The sequence below is a fragment of the Pempheris klunzingeri genome, chromosome 11, assembly GCF_042242105.1.
Source record: "Pempheris klunzingeri isolate RE-2024b chromosome 11, fPemKlu1.hap1, whole genome shotgun sequence".
Lineage (NCBI taxonomy): Eukaryota > Metazoa > Chordata > Actinopteri > Acropomatiformes > Pempheridae > Pempheris > Pempheris klunzingeri.
The window spans coordinates 5,826,481-5,846,243 of NC_092022.1; the positions used below are offsets into that span (position 1 = coordinate 5,826,481).

At 41.4% G+C, this 19,763-nt stretch overlaps 1 protein-coding gene across 1 annotated transcript; it reads left to right on the forward strand.

The window, feature by feature from the left end:
• The first annotated feature begins 203 nt into the window (after positions 1-203).
• Positions 204-18,702, forward strand: ajap1 (adherens junctions associated protein 1). The gene is made up of 6 exons (XM_070838885.1): positions 204-331; positions 3,167-3,930; positions 15,850-15,937; positions 16,079-16,321; positions 17,635-17,767; positions 18,628-18,702. Exons 1-5 carry the CDS (start codon positions 204-206, stop codon positions 17,705-17,707), a joined length of 1,296 nt encoding a protein of 431 aa, XP_070694986.1. The 3' UTR covers positions 17,708-17,767; positions 18,628-18,702.
• Positions 18,703-19,763: the final 1,061 nt, after the last annotated feature.

Below are 19,763 nucleotides of genomic sequence, written 5' to 3' on the forward strand. Positions count from 1 at the left end.
AACTATTCGATGACTATTCGCACACACACACACACACACACACACACACACACACACACACACTCATGCCACCGCTGCTGCTAGATGCAGCGGCTGTAACTCCTTTGCAGGAGGGAGGGGCGATCTCCCCAGGAGGAGAGGGGAGAGAGCCGGGATAAGAGCTAAGCTAACACAGCTTGTACTTAAGGCTGCTTCTAGCAATGATGAAATGGGAATCAGGCTGCCTTACCAATGAAAAATCAGAGACTGCTTATGCCCACATCTACAGAGGCCTGGTTTCATCTCACCCCGGATCGATCTACTGCTCCCGACGGACATACTACCAGGACCAGTAAAAACAAAGGAATATATACCTAGTCGTATAAACCATTTGATTTTTTGACAGAACAGTTTAAATGATGTCGATTAAACTGATGACATTTAGCCTAAAGATCGAACTAAACTAGTAGATCAAGTAGCCTTATCAAAATTCAGGCCCTACTGAGCTAGCTCTGTGCTGGCCTACAGTTGTAACATTTTTGGACACATCCATAATATTTTAATGGTACGCTACTTAAGAAAATTGTTCCCAATTTTGGCTACTAAGATGATGTTGATGTAACTATTTATATCACTGCTTACGGTTGGGGAAAAACATAAAAGTTCTTTAGCATCAAGGCTCCTCTCTCTGGTGTGTTCACGGACACTGTTTTGAAATGTGATGTTGAGAATGAGTGAGATCTTTGCATAGGGTGTTACCTTATGCATTCAGTAGGAATATTAACTTCTTATTAGAAAATATACAGATTTTCTTGAAAACCGCTACCCAGTTTCATTTCGCTGACAGGGATCTTTGGTCCTCATTCAGCTGTCTACTATTAATCATAGGAAAAGCAGCTCCACTTTGCTGATACCTTCACAGAACAGACTTAAGCATCTTGTATGAACCCAACAACAACCTCAACTAACTGACAGCAGCAGCTACCTTTGGCAATTTTATGTTATTATGGGTTTCCTCTCTGGTTAGGTAACTGGTTTAACTGTTGCTACCATCTCCCCTCAGCCTGCTCTGAACTACTCCTCATTGCTGTGGCATGTTTAAGCCCAGCAGGGTTAAAAGAAAAGTGCTTAACAATACATGGGCATTAAACATTTTACAGCTCAATTTTTGCTCCTTCGGCACATCACATTGCTCACAATAAGTAAGACTGCTTTCCTTATCAGATATTGCATTAATTTGGCCTGCAGAATTAAAATTGAGTTGCCCTGAGTGTGTTGAGTGAGGAAGTGCCAGGATCTACGCATGAGGTCAGGGCCAGAACACTCACAAGACAAATTATTACCTCTATTTTTAACCGTCAATAATACACTGACCTTGTCACAGGTCTTTCACGACCACATCACTCACCATTTATGGCTCAATTAAAATGCCATTCTAAATTATTTGTCAGTTAGCGGCCTGCTGGTCCCTCGCAACTCTAATGAAAAGTGGAAGAGAATTTTTTAAAAAACAGTTTGAATTGCTCCTCATTACCAATGTGTCCACAAAATGTTCCCTGAATATCACATGAAAGTCCTATTGTATCAATAGTCTTGTGCCTATTGCCCTCAAATTTAAATTTTGCCACATGTCAATGATGCATGAGAGCACGATTCAACATGTGTCATATGTCAGATAATATTCTGTAACCAGTCACTACACCATGAAAGTCAGTACTGTGACATTGACATGAAAATATAAAAAATGTCTGTGCAGAAAAAGGCCCAAAGTTTAAATGAATGATAACTAAACACATAATCTCTTCCATGTCAAATGCAAACCACAAATCCAAATTCTAAACTACACTATAGAGCTAAAATCTGCCTTGCCGTTACTCTCCTTTATACATCAAATTAAAAATCATAACATTTTTCTAGCAAAGAGAACAAGAATAGCCTCGTTTACCGACACAAAAACATGGCGTTCAAGGGGTCAGAAAGATTTGACTTCTGGGTAGAATTGACATCACTATTAAGGAGAGTTGAGAAATCTTTTTAGCAGCACTTTTAATGCATCAGATCATATGGTGTGAAGTTCCATTGGTTTTTGAGAAATCTGCTTTTTCTTTGTGTTTGTGACACTGTAATGTGGATTTGCATGTACACCGCTGACTATAGTAACCCCAACGTGCCCACATTCCCAACAGAATTCTGGTTTGTCTCGTCACATGTCACTACGGTATAGCTAGTTGCCAGTTAGGCTTGTTAAAACATAACTCGGTGATTATGTGATCGACTGACATCTGTGTGTTGCCGCTGAGAGTCGATGAACCCATTCACACTTTTCCATCTATCATCACCTTTGTGTTGCTTCCAAAATGAGTCCTCTGTGTAGGCTTAAATTGGTCAAGGACAGCAGAGATGAAAGATAGCCCATAATGAGGTTTCTCCCTTAGGAATCAATGTGTAGCTTTGTCCCAGGGGCCACTGAAGGTTGTCTGTAAAATCAGTCTACTGCAGGGTCTTAGCCTGAACAGCCTGCCTATCTATCACCTTCCCATCTTGTTGATGAGCAGAAGTGAAGTCTATACAGTAACAATGTACATTTTGGGACACACTGTGGTATTAGATGAATTAATGCAGTAGCCATATTGTTGAAGGTTTCTGCGATATACTTGTCATGCTGTGTCTTCTGCTGGCATTGCGTGTTACCCCCCTGATCACTGCGCTGCATAATCAAATTGCCCTTTGGGAATCAGATGACTTTGTGTCTGGGGGAGATAATGCGGAATATTATGATCAGCTAAACCAGGCCTGACCTTGTGTGTCGGTGTAATCATCCCTGGATTGATATGAATCTGTAACATCAAGGATAAGTCCATACTGCTTTTGACAGCTGAGAGCAAAGACTGCAAATCCATAATCTTTCACATGTTTTACAACATTTACTTTGTGTCTGACCTTTACACTGTAATTCAAGAGGCGCTCTGCAAAGCTAATTATTATCAAAGCTTAATTGAGTAGGAGTGTAAGAAGTTGTGGAGTAGAACTTTGCCAAGGGTGCAAATGAAGGGTGAATACAGATGTGAATCTTTACAATTTGCCATTAATAGGAGGGTGGGAACCTGATTTATATGGTGTGAACATATAGTGAACTGTGTCTGAATCTAAAACATTTTCTCTCATTTACTTTCTTCCTTCTCTCCAGTCCGTCTGTTTTGAGACCCAGCAGCTGTGTGGGGCACCGGATGTGGATCCTGCTTGCCATGACCCACCTCACCTTGGACTTCTCTGTGTGCAGCCCCCTCAGTCAGGGCCTGGGGATCAAGCTCACACCTAAATCGGTACCTCGTTCCCGACCTCGCTGGCAGCCGCTCTGGGACACGCCCAACAAGCTACACTGGAGAACAGTGAGCCCGTTGGCACGCCGGCTCCTAAACCCTATCCCTCCACCCCAAGACAACAGGGCAGGGATAGAGCCAAAAATTAAGGGTCAAAAGCATCGAAAGCCAGCACACAAAGGACAAGCAGCGTGTAAGGAGTGCCAGTTGAGATACTCTCAAATGGAGACAGGCGATCCTTTGGCTGTAATAGCAGAAGCTCCGGCCGCTTTGTCCAGCGGGAGCAGAGGAGACACAGTGAGGTTGTTACTTAGAGCCAGGAGGCAGCTCAAATGGGATAGCTATGACAAGTCTCAGGAGGGCCGGACTACCACAGTGGCCGGATTTATCGACTGGGGACCCACAGGGACAGATAGCATAGATGATGATGGCAAACCGGAGCTAAATGTAACGCTATCCACCAGGGTCTCTACTACCACAGTGGCCACAACCACTAGCACTACAAACAGGCCATCCCAAAGGACGTTCACTGTGGTGACCACACCAGAGCCCAAGCGGCTAAGCACCACCAAGGCCACTGTCAACATCGGGGAGACTGTCAAACCACCAAAGCCAAATGGGGAAATACCAGGTAAGACATAAACATGTAATCGTCTAGTCTGGATTTCATGGTTAATGGAAGTGAGTAAGCTAAAGAAATCATTGTTTTAGTGGTCTTTGTGGCATTTTTTTCAGTTACACTTTGCAGATTTACCCCTTGTCTTCAATGCAAAATAGATACTGTGCAGTTGTCCAGCAGTGTCCGACCCTTAGGGTTTGTCCTGCAGATTGTGATTAGAAAAACAAAAAAAAAGAGAAGCCTGTTTGATACAGAAATGAACACCATGGCTTTAAACTGGTAGCTCAAGTGCATGGTGTCCAGAGCAGGCTCTCCCTCTGCAAAATAATGCGCAATATCAGTTTAAAGTTTAAGTTTTAGTCACACCAAATTCTCACCAAACACCACGCCAACAGAGATCCAGGGTTTGATTGCCAGTAGTAGTTCCAGGAAACACATTTGTCATGTGTTCACATGTGTGAAGCCGATGTGGGATCACATTCCTACCAATGCACATCTTTTACTTCTACTGGATGTTTCTGTTGCTCTCATATAGTCGTGTCCTCAAGCTTCCTGCTGGCAGGTTTAAAAGGCACATTTAGCAACAACATGTGTCCTTCAAATAGCACTTGGCTGTTAGCTCCCTCCCCAAGTCAACAGCCAGAGAAAAAGGTGGTAAATTGCTAATGATAAATCAGATTAAAACCAAACAATAATTTAAATGTTTCTCCTACCTGCAAGACAAACTGTTCTCACCTTTTGACTGCGGCACATGACTAATGATCCAGAGTAATGATCTACTTTTAATTAATATCATATTGCAACTTGGGAAAATAACACCTGGTTCACAGCGAATGTCCTTGACTAGATTGTGGCTCTTGAAATAGTACGTGGGCATTTGTGATTTTTATGGAACATCCCTGTGCGCTGTGGACGCACAAACCCCCCAGCCAGGCATACTAGATTTAGCATTTCATTAAGTCCACGAGGAACACAGCTTTTTCAACTGAGCACACGGTTAGTCATAAAACATACAGTAAGTCATGTTTAACTACTCATGAACAAGCACTATGCTAATTGAAGATTTCCCATTTGGTGCATTAATATAATTGTCATAAAATTAGGCAGCCAACAGTAATGTGAACAGTAAGGTGATCAAAAGTCCTTGGCCAGCTCCTACTCAATTACACTGAATCATATCGTAAGACAGAGAGGAATGAAAAATGTATTTCCAGTAGAAATTCTGCTGATAGAAAATACTTTTCCTTCTGTCATTTGGTTGTCCTACATGCATGCATATTAACTTGGTAATCATTTCCTTAACAAGTGTGTTATAGCATAAATCCAGTATTTAGATAATAAACACAAACATCAGTGGGTCCTGAAATAAGACCACAAGCAAACTTGGATTGCATAGCTGGTTTTACCGCAGCCTCTCAGTACATTTCATATCAAAACAGAAAAGGGACACTCAGCTCTTATGACAGAATAGACATGACTAGAAAAGTAGGTTTCAGTGTGAGTGGTACAAATGTATGTTGTGCTATGGCGGCTCAAGTGAGTAGTCAAAGTATAGTGGATGGCAGTATGTAATTGTCTTGTCAGTCTTATTGTGTTCTCTTCATCTTCTCTTAATTTGGAGGCCAGCGTGAGACCACCTGTGATTCATAATGATGGTTTGATATTGTATGCGGAAGGAAATAAGTCACCACTGTTAACTGAAAGCTGATGAGAAAAAGGAAAGGAGGTCTGATTTTTCCAACTGAGTGCACAGTATTATATCAATAAGCAGAGTGTGTCTCATCAGAGCAGATGAATAGAATCACATTTCAAAGCAAAGCCTGGGTGCTTAACTGCTGTAGAAAACTTTCCTTTTGCCTTCACAACACATTAACCCATGGCTGCCTCATATTAGCCCCAAGGCAAGATATAATTACCACACCGACAGCACAGCATTGGATTGCTGATGAAATTAAACTATTAACGAAGGAGAAGTGCTTCACTTTGTCTCTGCCTCTTACTCGTATCTCTCCTGCTTTGTCTTCGAGGATGTTTATGCATTAAATTTTAGTCTGATTAATGTAAACCTAGATAGGAAAAACTCATTGAAACACCTTAAACTGATTATCTTAATTAGAGCTCTCATAATAATTGAACACATTTGCATTTTTGCTTGTATCCTGTGATTTGTATTGATGATGCATGGTGTTTTCAGCTCAAATCAAAAAACGTTTGTCCCTTAAGGGGGGATTTAATGGAAGGGGTTGCAAACAATTGAGGAAAAGAGGATACATACAAATTGTACACAACATATACATCTAAGATAATACAGAGATACACTTTTTACTGCACAAGGAAAGCAAGTGCTTACATTTTATTATTATGGGTCTTATTTTTGTAGTCTTGAACACTTCTATAAGAAAACATTGTACCCATTTCTATCTGCTACATAAGTGAAATGCTATTTTGAACCTCAGGATCCTCAGGATATCATGGCAGCATGTTCGTTTCATACTAAAATTTAGACATAAATGCCCTTTTGGTGAACAGAATTTTGATTTTAGCGGGCAAATAAGTAGACAAATGCCATGTGAATGGTATAAATTATACAGTAAATTCATTACATAAAAAAAGCTGGCTCTGCCATCAGTTAGTAATGCTGCTGCATTGTAGCATGTCATATGTCGTTGCTTAAAACAAAAGGCTGCTTTGGCACTGCTGAAAGAAGTTTTCTGGTTCATGCTCAAACAGAATTACTCAGAGGCGTGTCAACTTCTATTCAAGACAAATTTTGAGAGTAGGAGTTTGGCTGGTGCACATGCACACAATGTCATTATAATCGAGATGTCGAAAATGCATAACCAGTTGAATGACTGCGTATACGTTATGTATGTTTGCTTTCATGCATGTGCACACTTTGTCCTGAATGTACAGTATGTTGAGTTATATATGCGCACATTTGGCACCCATGTTGAATGTTCAAATAAAAGCTGGGTACAAGACACAAAACACACAGCTCCATGAACCCCAAGTGACCTGTGCCCAAGGTGAGGGAAAAATCCTCATAGCCACGCTCTTTAAATATTGTTGTATCATGTCACCATTTGATTGCTCCAAGTAATCAGGGTATCTGTGAGCATGTAAGCTGCTCTGTGTCTCTGAGTCTTTCTCATACAGCATCTCAAACAGAGGCACCTCAGCTCAGAGTAAACCTTTGGGAGAAACGAACCCAGCCACTCTGACAGTACAGCTAATAGTCATCTAAAAGCAGCGATGTAGAAAAGCTGGCTCGTAACAGGGCTTTATTATGTGTGTGTATTTATTACATGTATTTTGTACTTGATAAGTTAGTGAACCAACTATCAGCGTATCAAATATCTGTTTACTCATTTTGCCCTTATGACCTATTTGTGTTTCCTTGTGAAACTTAATTAGAATACACATTTTAGAAAAAAAACACCAATAATTTCACATAAAAACTTCAAATACTGTAGTTAGGAAAATGTTAATATCGTTGCTGTTCAGTCTCTCAGTAGCTGTGAGATTACAGTATGTGCATTCACCCCTGACTGCATGGAATAATTCACTATGAGTCGTGAATTCTGTAGGCAACCAGCACAAATGCAAGCCATTAGTGCACTTTGTCTGAGCCACGTAAGGCATGTGTGTATCATGACCATAACCATCACACGCTGTGTTGCGTGGGGGTGTGTGCACATCACTGTCAAACATGGACGCAAGTGGCTGTTTACCAGTAGTTTGACTCTTTCAGGTTCCAGCATGACTGTGGTGCAATGTGATAACTGTACACCAAGACTTGATGGATGTTTTGTGATTATGTCCTTAGATTTGATCATTTATTTGCTTTTCCAATGCTGATAAAAAGAGTGAGTCCTAATCAGAAGTCCTAACAAAGATCTGTCATGTGGCTTGACTGTATCTGTCATTTTGTCATGTTGTGTCATTGTTAATGTAAGAAGCAGGAACATGCAAAAGATTTTTATACCTATAATGGACACTAGGAGTTGCACACTGACCATACATTTATTTAAAAGTGACCTGATGAAGATTCAGCTAGGATGGATACATTGTCTGTTCAAACAAATGTCTGGAGCGGTCAGTCAGTGAGCAGAAATGAGCCATGTCCGCATGCCTGGATGAGTTCTGGGCTTGTTTCATTAGTTTTTCTTCTGTGACATTTTACCACTTTGGTTTGCTTGGAAACCAACTACGTAATGACACAGAAAGTACATGACACCTCGCAACAGCTTGCCTGTGTTGCACTTTTTGACTGCAGGCTATGTGTCTTTACTCCCACTCACTGTTGGCATTGATACTACAGGACAACAAAAGGGACAACTTTCTGTTACTGTGGAGTTTACAGGCTTTTCCAGGATAAAGAAGTTAATGTTTCAAGTCAGATGAACGGTTTTAAACGAATGCCTTTTGCCTGATTCCTGTCCAGTTTAACTAGGCTGAATTTCCTCTCGATTTCCCTTTTGCACTATTTTCATGTCCAGTTTTCCAATTACCAGTGTCAGCTGCCAGAACATGGGTCTCAGTTGATGTTTAATGACTTGCAGCCTTTCTGTAGGTGGCTGAAATGTGCCACCAGTGTGCATACTCAACATCAGAGTTTATCAGATCTCAGTCAGTTTGGATAGCAGTTTGTCTGGATGCTGCAACTCTCAGTGGATGCCCCCTGTTGATCCTGCTCTTACAGAGCTCTGGCCATCATACAGGAGGTGGGTGGAAGAGGAGGAGGTGAGGAGGGGTTATAGCCGTGGAGCCTCCAGATGCTCACTGATTGTTCCCGGTGATTGTGCTGCTAGTAACTGCGACCCCCCTCTACTCTACGCAGATGGAGCTGTCAGCTCCATTATGGATATGAGATGATTAAAACTGCAGTCAGTAAAGCCACTACTGATAACTCGGGTCGTGCAAGACAGTCTGAGAGTCGCAAGGTTAAATGTTACAGGTTTAAATGGAGTAAGCGAAAAGGTATCATGTGTTTCTGGAGGATACGCTGAAGCCTTACACATCTCTTCTTTGCCTTCTGAAATCTACATGCTTACTGGCTGTCAAAACTAAAGACGGCATTCAGTGTAGGAGCCAGCAGTTATTTAAAATAGATAGATCCATCTGGCAACAACTCAAATCACGTTATCAAGTTTGGGATGGGAGCGGAGGGTTAAATGAATGGACGAAAGAAGTAAGTCTGTAGAGCAAAGTGAGCATATGTAAAATGTATGTTAAGTGTCCCAGGAATCTATTTTTAAATAAGCGAGCTCAGTTTAATGCAGCATTTTGACCTGTGGTAGACCTGTAGAGGCGTACAACACAGCCTCTTCAACAGTGAGAGACACGCATAGAGACAGAGAGAAACCACTTTTCCCAACGGTTACCATGGCAATCCAATAAATTTGCCATTACTCCCTGTATTGACTCTCAATAAAGTGGGTAAAAATGAATCTCCTTTTCTCGAGCGTTAAATCTGGACTTAAACGCTGATGCCTGGTGACAGGCGTGCAGAGTCAAACCCCCTTTCCCTGATTTACAGAAAACTCAGCCAAGAGGAGATGAAGGGGGCCAGGCAGAGCAGATGCTCTTTCACTTTCTGTCTCTCCGTTGCTCAGCTCTTTCTTCCTGGTTTGACACATCTGCCTAAAGGAAAAGGAGTGCAGATGTTGACTGAGACACTATTTTAGATACAGGGGATTGCTCTGTCAATTAGAAGATGAGGGACACATTTACATTTTACCCTTGTTTTTAAAACTAATTTTAGTTTATTTACGCCAGCTTTTGAGAGCTTTTCAGCTTTGTTGAAACATTCTTTGACTGGAGAGGTAGACAGAACGAGCCTATGCACAAAAAAATTGGACTCAAATCCAAAACATTGCAGGTGCACGGTATGCTTCCCTGCCCATTCACCGGCTAAACAAATCAGCTAAGCTTTGTTTGGTAAAAAATACCTCCTGTCACCAACATGACAGCACACAGATTTCAGTATGGTTGATTGAAGCTGCTTCAGTAGCATTGCCATTTTACACCCACCTGAAAATTGCAGTCATTTCCATTTGACTGTTGTTAATAGGATGAGCTATCATGTGTTCCCCACTGTTCATATTACAGCCAGGCACACAAGACAAGTGCATCCTCCTGTATGGGATGTCATCATAGAAGCAATATACTTTGATGACCCCCTTTTTTTTGGGCCATTCTAGCATTTACTAGGCTGACTTATACAACAATGCCTTTGACATTGAGAGAAATGGCGAGTACTGGTAATTGTTTCTGATCTCTCCCTCTTCAACTTTCCCCTCCTCTCTCTCTCTCTCTCTCTCTCTCTCTCTCTCTCTGTCCCACTCTTCTCTCTCCCTCTCTCGCAGCACCCTCTTCTTCAATAACTGTTTTAGATTGCTTGGTGACTCAGTGGAAATCAGCCCGGATTGACACTTTGACACCAACGTTAATTGGCAATTCCTAACTATCAGCAGGCCGACTTTGACGGAAGCCTTCTCTCAACCTGTCCTGTCCAGGTGCCTGGTTGCTGGAGAGATGATCTCCGAAGGGTCATGCAGCGTATTAGCGTGTATTGACTAAGCCTGTACAGATGTGCTCTGCATTGTGTGGGAGTGAGGCGGCTCAACCTCTGTAAGCAGCAACACTGTTTCTACAAATGAGGGGCCTTTCCCACATTTTTCAGGGAGCTTTTAAGCCAACACTGCGTGGGTGTAGGCACCATTAGGCCTAAATGGCTCTTTGCAATGATGCCTGATAGGGCTCACTGCCACATGCATACGGTCCGGCACACACACACATGCACACACACACACAGACTAAAGACTGGCAATAACTCATACATGCATGCATAGTAATTAAATAGCAATTTTCTCTTCCTGCTTATTTGTCCAGTGTTGCCTTGTAACGGCATTGTTACCCGGAGAACAAACTGCCTGTGGTTTATATGTCGTTGCATGATTCACCATATAAATTGCAGAGAGAAATAATCAGAAATTCAGCAAGGTCATAAACTGCCATATAAATGGTTGCATGCCGAGGCTGAATTGTCTGTGATCACTGAATATGGCTGGCTGTTGTTATTATAACATGGAACATAATGTCCCACAAGTGCAGGATGCAGGATGCAGTCTGTCATGATAACTTCACTGTGGATGGTATTGTTTTAACTAAGAGGAAGTTTACTCAGGCAAGACGAAAATACATTTCTCCTGTAACTTTCTTCTTGTTTAGCAATAGGATTTTTCAACAGAAAGAAGGTAACCACAGCTGGCACGAGTTACTGTCTAGACTAAGGTCTGTGTTCCTCCAACATCAGCAAATCACACTATTATTTAGGAGTCTTACCACCACTTGCATTCTTTTCTATAATTTTCTCACTCTTTTTTTTTTTTAATTTTACAAAATCCATATCTTAGGAAAACTTTTTGCACAGAGCAGCTTTTCTGACTGAATAAAGGTTCATTATTTAAACCTCTTAAGGGCAAATTGAATTAACAGGGTTTTATCACAGTACAAATTGCCATTTCACAAGAAATGTGTTGAGTTGTAAACACAGTCCAAGTTGCTCTCAGCACAGCTGTGATGCTTCACCTTTGAGTTTAAAGCACCTTCAATAGATTTTTTTCTACCTCGGGGCAACTGAGCAAGTTGAAACACTATATTGACAATTTACCAACCAATAGAGTTGTGGAAAGAAAGTTCATATTCACTCTCGCTCTCACTCTAGCTCTGTTTTGGTCTCCACCAACTCCTGAGGGAAATGTCTGTCTCCTTAGCCGCCAAGTGCTTCTCTCTGTTAATCAGCCACTCACTCACTTTGTGTGTCTGCTATTTGTTGCTCACCATGTAGAGCACAGTGGTTTTGTCAGAGCCTTTATTGAAAACAGCTTCCCGTCACATTCAGAAAGGGGCTGATGCACAGTGAGAATGACTCATACATATAGTGTGATCGAGGGTCTTGAGACTAAAACATTAAGCTGAAAAGCACTGTATGCCCCGCACTGTGCATTTTGAATCCAAGCAGGGGATAATTTTATTAAAACCAGCTAACTAAGGAGATACTTCATTTAACCACCATGGGCGACATTTTCATCAAACTGTCACGACCAAAATGGCAAAAAAAAAAAAATCTCATTTATGCCTTGCTGGGAGCGTTGGTGGGTGCTCCAATCCTGCTACCACAGAGGTCACAAGCTAGCTACCCATTTCCCTGTCTATCTGTCCCCCTCTCTGCCTCTCTTTGTTTGGCAGTGATTTGACCAAACAAAATGTATCTCTGAAGCAAGGTGACTGCCAAAGGTGATTATTCAACCTGACTGCCAGGACAGAATGAGTTTTAGATAGCCAGGCCAAATTTCCTCCCCTCTAACTGGCAGTTCTGGATGAAAATAGAACTGGCCTCTGCACTCAGATTTGTCACCCATGTCATTATCTGCTCTATTATACCTACCCTTAAATGTACTACCCTGAAAATGGGGTTATAATGGACTTAATGTTGGTGTTTGTGTTGCTGGACCTCACGTTCTGGGGTTCATTTATTTCATTAAAGAGCTGTACTAGGAAAGTATGCATATTTTTGGCTCCAAATGTCAGCCTGAAGTAACTCCTAATGAGCTATTTGGACCTAAATACCCTGAAATCATGCAACATAGCATCAGTCAACTACACACAGCATGCACAACTGAGCCAATTGGATTCCTATGGTATAAACTCACTGACTCGCAGAGCAAGCATGTGTGTGTTGTGTTCACTGGCATGACATTCACGGTTGCACGTGCACTTTACACCAGGTTGTATTTAACTCAGAAGCTGTTGTCCTTGAGTTGATAGACAGAGGAGTGCCTATAAGGGGTTAAGACAGAAGACGGCCAAATGCAGCGCCATAATGTGATTTAATCAGTTGTGGTTTTACAGGACAAATTTGCCAAGTGCAGCTTTTGATTTGAAATTTCGACTCTGATGTGCCCTCTTTCACTCTTGACATCAATGTAAAATGAGGCAATTCTCAGTAGAGACCTCAGCTATTGATCAAGGTCAGGGGCAAGCTCTATTATGCCTGAACTTGGACAGATGTTAATTTATAACTGAACACTTTCAACTTAACAGGCTTGACGTCAGCCGCAGACGAGGGAGGATAGCGAGGGGATATGAGAGAAATGCAAATGACTTGCCAGATAAGTTAATGTGCCTTTGCTGTGGCAAGGGACTCTGATTGCGCTGGGAAGGTAAGGCTTCCCTGAGCCAGTCAGAGATATCATTAATCCAAGGTTGACCTGGCCCGCCTTTTGCGCGGCCCTGCCCACAGAAGTTTATTATCGAAGAGGAGGCTGTCCAAGCAGCAGGCAGGCAGGCAGAGGAGAGGCCATGTGCTTTTCCAGAATGACCGAGCAGCACTTCCTTTTGAGTCTTCCGAAGACAAATTGGCTTGGATCAGCAGCTAGGCAGCTGGCTGATGGAGAGGTGAGATGTATAAGGCCCACGTGGGCATTTTCATCATGACGGCTTTTCTTTTTAGCTTTTTTCCCCCCTCCTGCACCATGTCACCTACTGCAGTGTGTCATTGTGTCCTAGTCGCTCTCATGCTCTATCACTCACCCACACACATACCCAACACACTAACAGTACAGTACAGTTGAATAGGCTCACACTAATCCTCACTTTAGACATGTACCTCACAGTTTTGTTGGTGGATTACTGTCGTCTGGCAAAAGTGAGAGATCAGCAAACACAGGAGTCTGAAGAGTTTAAATAAGAACAATGCTTTTGTACTTTAGTCTTACAGAACAAAGGGTTATGATGCAGTTCATAAGCAAAAGGCCACGTAGTTCCTCACTTAAAGAGTCATAATTTGATCACTTTGCAGTGTAACAACATCTTAGCAGAACAAGGCTATAAACCAGATATTTGGAAGATGTCACCCAAAGTGTGTGGAATTACGATTATATGGTTTTCATAGATCTGGTTTAACGTGATCACACAGAGGATAATGGGTTAATAATGCTTGTATCAAACAGCATCGATTAAATTCAAAAGTCCTTTTAAGTATTTATTCTCTATTGACCAAATGTCTGGAAAATATAGAGTCCAGTCTACACAAGTTATTTTCCCAAATGGTCCCTGCTGTCCCTTTGATAGCACTCTAATTGGGTTTTAATTTTGTCCAATAATCTATAATAGAGCAGACAAGTGCAAGTAGATTTAAACATCCCAGTGCATCATGAAAAGTAACAGGTAGTTCGTATGGGCTTAAAGAGAAAAAAGCTTGTGACCTGAGGAGAAGTCCTGGCGTGACTTCCATTTTTATATTATGGCATATTACCTGTGGTTCAGATACAGTACAGAGTAGTAATGCAGAGCAGCGCATTACCACAGAAATACTGAAATCAGTTAGACTTCCTACGATGCAGCAGGGTGTTTGTAGTTGAAGCTGAAGCTGCAGTATTGAATATTTTCGTATTGACAGTGGATAAAATGACGTAAGTGTAATTTGCAAAGGGCTCCTTGTAATGACAAACTCAGAGACAATGATCACCTTTGCATTCCCTACTCAGCTCTACCGAGCATTTCAGCTGCAGACAAAGTGACTAGCAAGTGAACATAGTGGAGCATGTAGCAACTAAAGAGACAGATTATCATTTTCCACGTGGATGTGGAGACCAAAACAGAGCCAAAAAGATAGTGAATATTGGGTATATATTCAGTTCAGTAGTCAGGGGTGACCAGAGATACCACTCAAAGAAACCGTTAAAACCTAATTAATGCAGCTTCAAGTAAAAATGTGTTTTTTTGTAAGGTCTTAAGAACTGCAAAAATGGAGTTAACGAAATGTTTGCCTTCAAATTATTAGTTGATTCAATCCAAGTTGATCAAGATGACACACTGTAAAATCAATGATATCAACTCAAACTTGTAAATTAAGGTATATACAAGTTTTCACTTCAACTTGGTCACATTAAGGTGGGTTTACAGGAAAATAATTTGATATTATTCTCATTGTCTTTAGTCCAGAGTCAGAACTTTCAGTAGCTGTTCAATCACAAAAAACTGCCAAACTTGGCAAATATTTGTTTCTTTATTTTCGCATTTAAGTAGTTTTAAAATCAATGTATAATAAGCACTAACAGTATCTTAGATCTGTGTCTTGAACACTAATTTATTGCTCCACTAGACCAGCTTTAATGCTTGTGTATGTGTGTGTCCTCAATCCTCTACCCTGCGTTAACTTGCCTCTCTTTTCAAAGCCAGACTACCTATCAAGATCACCTTTTGATCAAATATTTTATTTGATGTACTATATGAAGTAATTTGCAGTCCCTTAATGTTTAAATAAAAGCCTTAGGGCAAAATCTACTAGACACTGTCAGGTAAGAAAAGGTTATAGAGAAGCACACCCACGCGTAGTGTGTGGGGCTGCTGTTGGAGGATTCATTTGGTTTGAAAAATAAAACTTGGCAGGTAGCAGGGAAGATGTAACTTTAGGAGTTACAGAAGGACTCAGGATACTGTACATAGGCATAATATAGTCAGTGAGTAAGTAAACATATATGAGTCTTATTTTAGTGACATGAGAATAATAAGTTTTGTAAGTACTTACAAGAAACTTTGACTTGGTTATCCATTACAGCTGGCTATACTGTAATGGAATAATTCATGCTACTCTTAAATTATGAATATCAGTGGATGACAGTGTCATCAATACTTACTGAAGAGCAAAATTGTTCTGGGTTGTCATCCTCTACTATTTTTTTTTTTTTTATTTATCTTATTTTGTAGAGCACAGCCTTGGATGTTCTGTAGAGTGCAGTTGATACAGAAAACAAAAGAGAAGTGAAGTGCACGGCTCTCTGCTGTCAACAACAGTACAGAAAACTGTTTGCTCCACAAATGATTGTAATTCTCTGCTCTTGTGTTAATTCTGTGTTTTCGCAGGTTTGGCAGTGCACCAGATAATCACAATCACTGTGTCTCTCATTATGGTTATCGCAGCCTTGATCACAACACTCGTCCTTAAAAACTGGTAGGAAAGTTTCCTTTACTTTTTACTCTGAAACACATTCATCGTAGAACCTTCAACTTTGTCAGTAATCTTTGTAGTCGACCAAGGGGTTCAAGGTATGATTTTATGTTTGCTTCTTGTCTTTGGTGCGTGTTTTTGTAGCTGTGCGCAGTCGGGAAATGGCCGCCACAATAGCCATCAGCGCAAGATCCACCAGCAGGAGGAAAGCTGCCAAAACCTGACAGACTTCACCCCAGCCCGGGTGCCCAGCAAGGTGGACATATTCACTGCCTACAATGACAGCCTGCAGTGCTCACATGAGTGTGTCCGGACTGCCGTGCCCATCTACACTGATGAGATGATCCAGCAGACGCCTGTCTACAAGACTGCTTACAACGGAAACAGGTACACTGGCCCAGACCCATTTACAGCTCACAAGGTGGCTGCACACTGGAATACTTCTTCGCTCAACCAGCCAGCACTGAAAATCCACAGTCTCTTTATGCTTTTCCAAAGTCCCCTACAGTTATTATCACCAATGTCATAAGAGATCCTTTTCAATTGGGTTTAGAAATCAATGTCTATCTCCTAATAATGATCATTTTATGAGAGGATAAATGTTCTGTTCTGTTAAGACATTACAAAGATGACAAAATGCAAACAGGAGAGAGAGAGAGAGAGAGAGAGAGAGAGAGAGAGAGAGAGAGAGAGAGAGAGAGTTGAGCACATTGAAACAAGAATCAAGGCAAATCTACTTGTTGGTCGTGAAATGCTTGGATTCCTCACACTCTTTCCTTGCGTGTGCTGTCACTCTAAACCACAGTCAGCTTCCATCAGAGCAAATCCACACAGAAATCGGTTGCCTTTAAAGCTGTTGTCCATTGCCTCATTCCTTGTCCATCTGCCTGACACCTGGCTGAGCGGTGTGCCTCGGCACGCTCAAGCTGTGCACAACAATCTGAATCTATCAGTGATTTTTTTTGTTGTTGTGTAATGACTAATTTAAAATTGGAGGGCAATGGGATGGGAAGTCTTTACAGTTCCCTTTTCTGTCAAGCTGATCTGTCTGACAGCATGTCAAATGGTAGACAGACAGGTATACACTGCATATAGATATATAGCGAGGGGTCATGTGATGTGATTTCAGGAAAGCACACACATTATATCCTTGTTTACCGACCCAGCTCGTCTGTGCTACTTTATACCAAAAAAAGAGGCAAAAGATGGAACATTGGTGAGTCATTGGTGTGTTTGCATTTCACTCTGAGCTGAAATCATCCCTCTCTGTGGGTGAAGATGCATCTATCTTTGTGATATAAACTGACAACACAGGTGTGTTTTGCATGTCGTGGTATTAAACCTAAAATGATCATGGATACTGTATGCAGCGTGACAATAAGTTCGGTAGAGTTATGACAGTGTTTACTCTCCGAGTGGATAACAGTAACAGTCATCTAAGCTGCAGGGCCAGCCAAGATGGTCACACTTACTCTCTGTCCAAACCCTGTAACAGATCCATTATGCTGGAACTGAGCTTAGGACAATTCATCTGGTGTAAATAGTCCAAAGTGTCCAGATTTATTAATGGCAGTCATGGAATGGTGGCTACAGTGTTACTGGTGGAATTTCGCATGGAGCTACTTCATCTGAGATTTTCACCTCAGTGTGTCTCTCTGTTCGTGTATGTCGGTTCATACCTCTCGCACTCTATCCTACAGGCCCTCCCCCAGTGAAAGACAACTGATTCCTGTGGCCTTCGTGTCAGAGAAATGGTTTGAGATCTCGTGTTGACGAGCTGAAGGCTTTGTTCACTTCTAATGGGTGGAAGAGACTTCCTGAATTCACGCTCTGGTGGGTACTGTGCCACTTTGTCCCCTTGTAAATCATCGTCTGAGCCTTAGCCACCTTGATCCCCGTGGTGATGCTGCCCCACTTTGGGAATAGACGGGAACTTGGCATATGTTTGTTATTTGTGACACGATTATGCTCCTTTCCATCTTCTGCACAGTGATGAGAAAGGCTTGAGAAATCCAGTTCAGTGCAGTGTCAGAGGTCTGTAGTTGAGAGGGGAGACTAGTTATGCATGCATCAGTACTAATAAGCTATATGCTCACAATTAATGATTTCACACTTTGATTAATATTTATGACGCCACTCTCATTCTTACACAAATAGCGCATTGTTTTGAACATTTCCAGGAGTAAAGGGGCACTTTCACTTGACTTGTGACATGTTTTTATGCATGGCTGATATATGCTAGAATGGCCTGCATTTGAAATTCAAAGCGTGAAAGTTAAACACACGCTTTGGCTCACAGTGTTGCTGGAAGCCCGCAGGGAGGTGTAACGTCTGCTATTGACCCAGATTTTAAAAGGAATAGATTGCCTGCAGGTAGCGTAGTGAGAGGACAGCGCCTCGTCGCTGTCTGGACACACATTAGTCTCAGTCAGCTCAGCTCTACACAGTGCGCTCCCAATGCTGCAGTCGGAAAAGACATAGGATCCCTTGTTATTGAACTGCAGAATGTAGGCTTAAGTGTACAGCATGCCTTAACAGAGCAAATTTTTAATAAAGCACTGCCCTTTCATCTAGTTTGAGATCTTTTTAAGGCCAGAGCTGGATGCCAGTTCCCCCTAACATGATTGAAGAGAAAATCCTATATGGGCTCATAACGAGGGGTAATTGTGATTTTCTTCTCCACATCTCCACAGGATCCAGTTGGAAACAACTAACAGCTTCTTTTGTAAAATAGTGTGATCACTCTTTGGACACTGGTGAAGATATTTATTTTTCTAGAGATGACAAGCAGAGCAGCCACAACGCTGCCACTCCATATTTCCAGGATCGTACAGTCATTTAGATATAGATTATATATAGGTATATTTACAGGACGTGTTGGGACAAGACTGGACGTCAAGGATGTCTCAAGGAAAACACTTGACATTTGAAAAAGGAACCCACAGAGCAGCTGTGGGCGGAAGATGAACTGTATTTCTGAACAATGTGCCAATAATGCCACTATGTGCCACAACCTGGATAGAAGAAAGTTTCAACAACAGCTGATGGACTAAACAAAGAGCGCTATATTAACCCTGTATCGACTCCAACTACATTATTTTTTGTTCGTTTTGTTTATTTTTAAAGAAATGTGAAAGATGAAAAATGCTACAAATATATTTGAATATGTTTTGAAATCGTTTAAAGAAATGTGTTACAAAAGAGTCTACAAGATATTTATATAAAACATTATTCTATTCGTTGGGGAAGAGAGGTGATGGGGGAACAAGAAGAAACGGTATATGCTTTACAAAACAGTTGATTTTAAAACATTATTTCTACAGGTCCCATTTTAAAAGCAAAATAGTTATGTCTATTTTTTTACAGAGAAGAGTCTGCTACAGCCCTAACAGAGGAGCTCCAAAGCACTTGGGATTCAGCACTGTTAATTAAATACTCCCTCCCAAGCTGAGATTACAACAAAGGAAACTGTCTGGAAACACCTGGTGCAAGGCAATCCAACGCTCGCTCCAGTTACTTGTTATGTAAGATTTTTACCTGATTTGGCTTACTGGAAAAAAAATAAAGGTTTCTGTTATGAGTTCCATAACAGTAAAATTCATGTGTAGATGTGAGTAAAGACAGCCACAGCAGACTGCATGGAGCTGGACAGGACATTCATACTGCCTCAGGTCTGTCTAGCTCTCTTGCACACTTAATGTTGGTCTCAGTTTTAGCAGCTGTTTGGGATAAATTCTAATAATTGGTAATGACTTAGATCTGAGCTTCAACGCTAAAATGGTGGACTAGACTCAATTTGAGCTTGAAATTCAAATAATTCATGTCATAA

Excerpts from the sequence above, each read along its gene's own strand:
- ajap1 (XM_070838885.1), top strand. The coding sequence starts at position 204 with ATGAAATGGGAATCAGGCTGCCTTACCAATGAAAAATCAGAGACTGCT. Across the intron at positions 15,938-16,078 it reads ACACTCGTCCTTAAAAACTG|CTGTGCGCAGTCGGGAAATG; the intron begins GTAGGAAAGTTT and ends GTGTTTTTGTAG. Across the intron at positions 16,322-17,634 it reads ACTGCTTACAACGGAAACAG|GCCCTCCCCCAGTGAAAGAC; the intron begins GTACACTGGCCC and ends TCTATCCTACAG.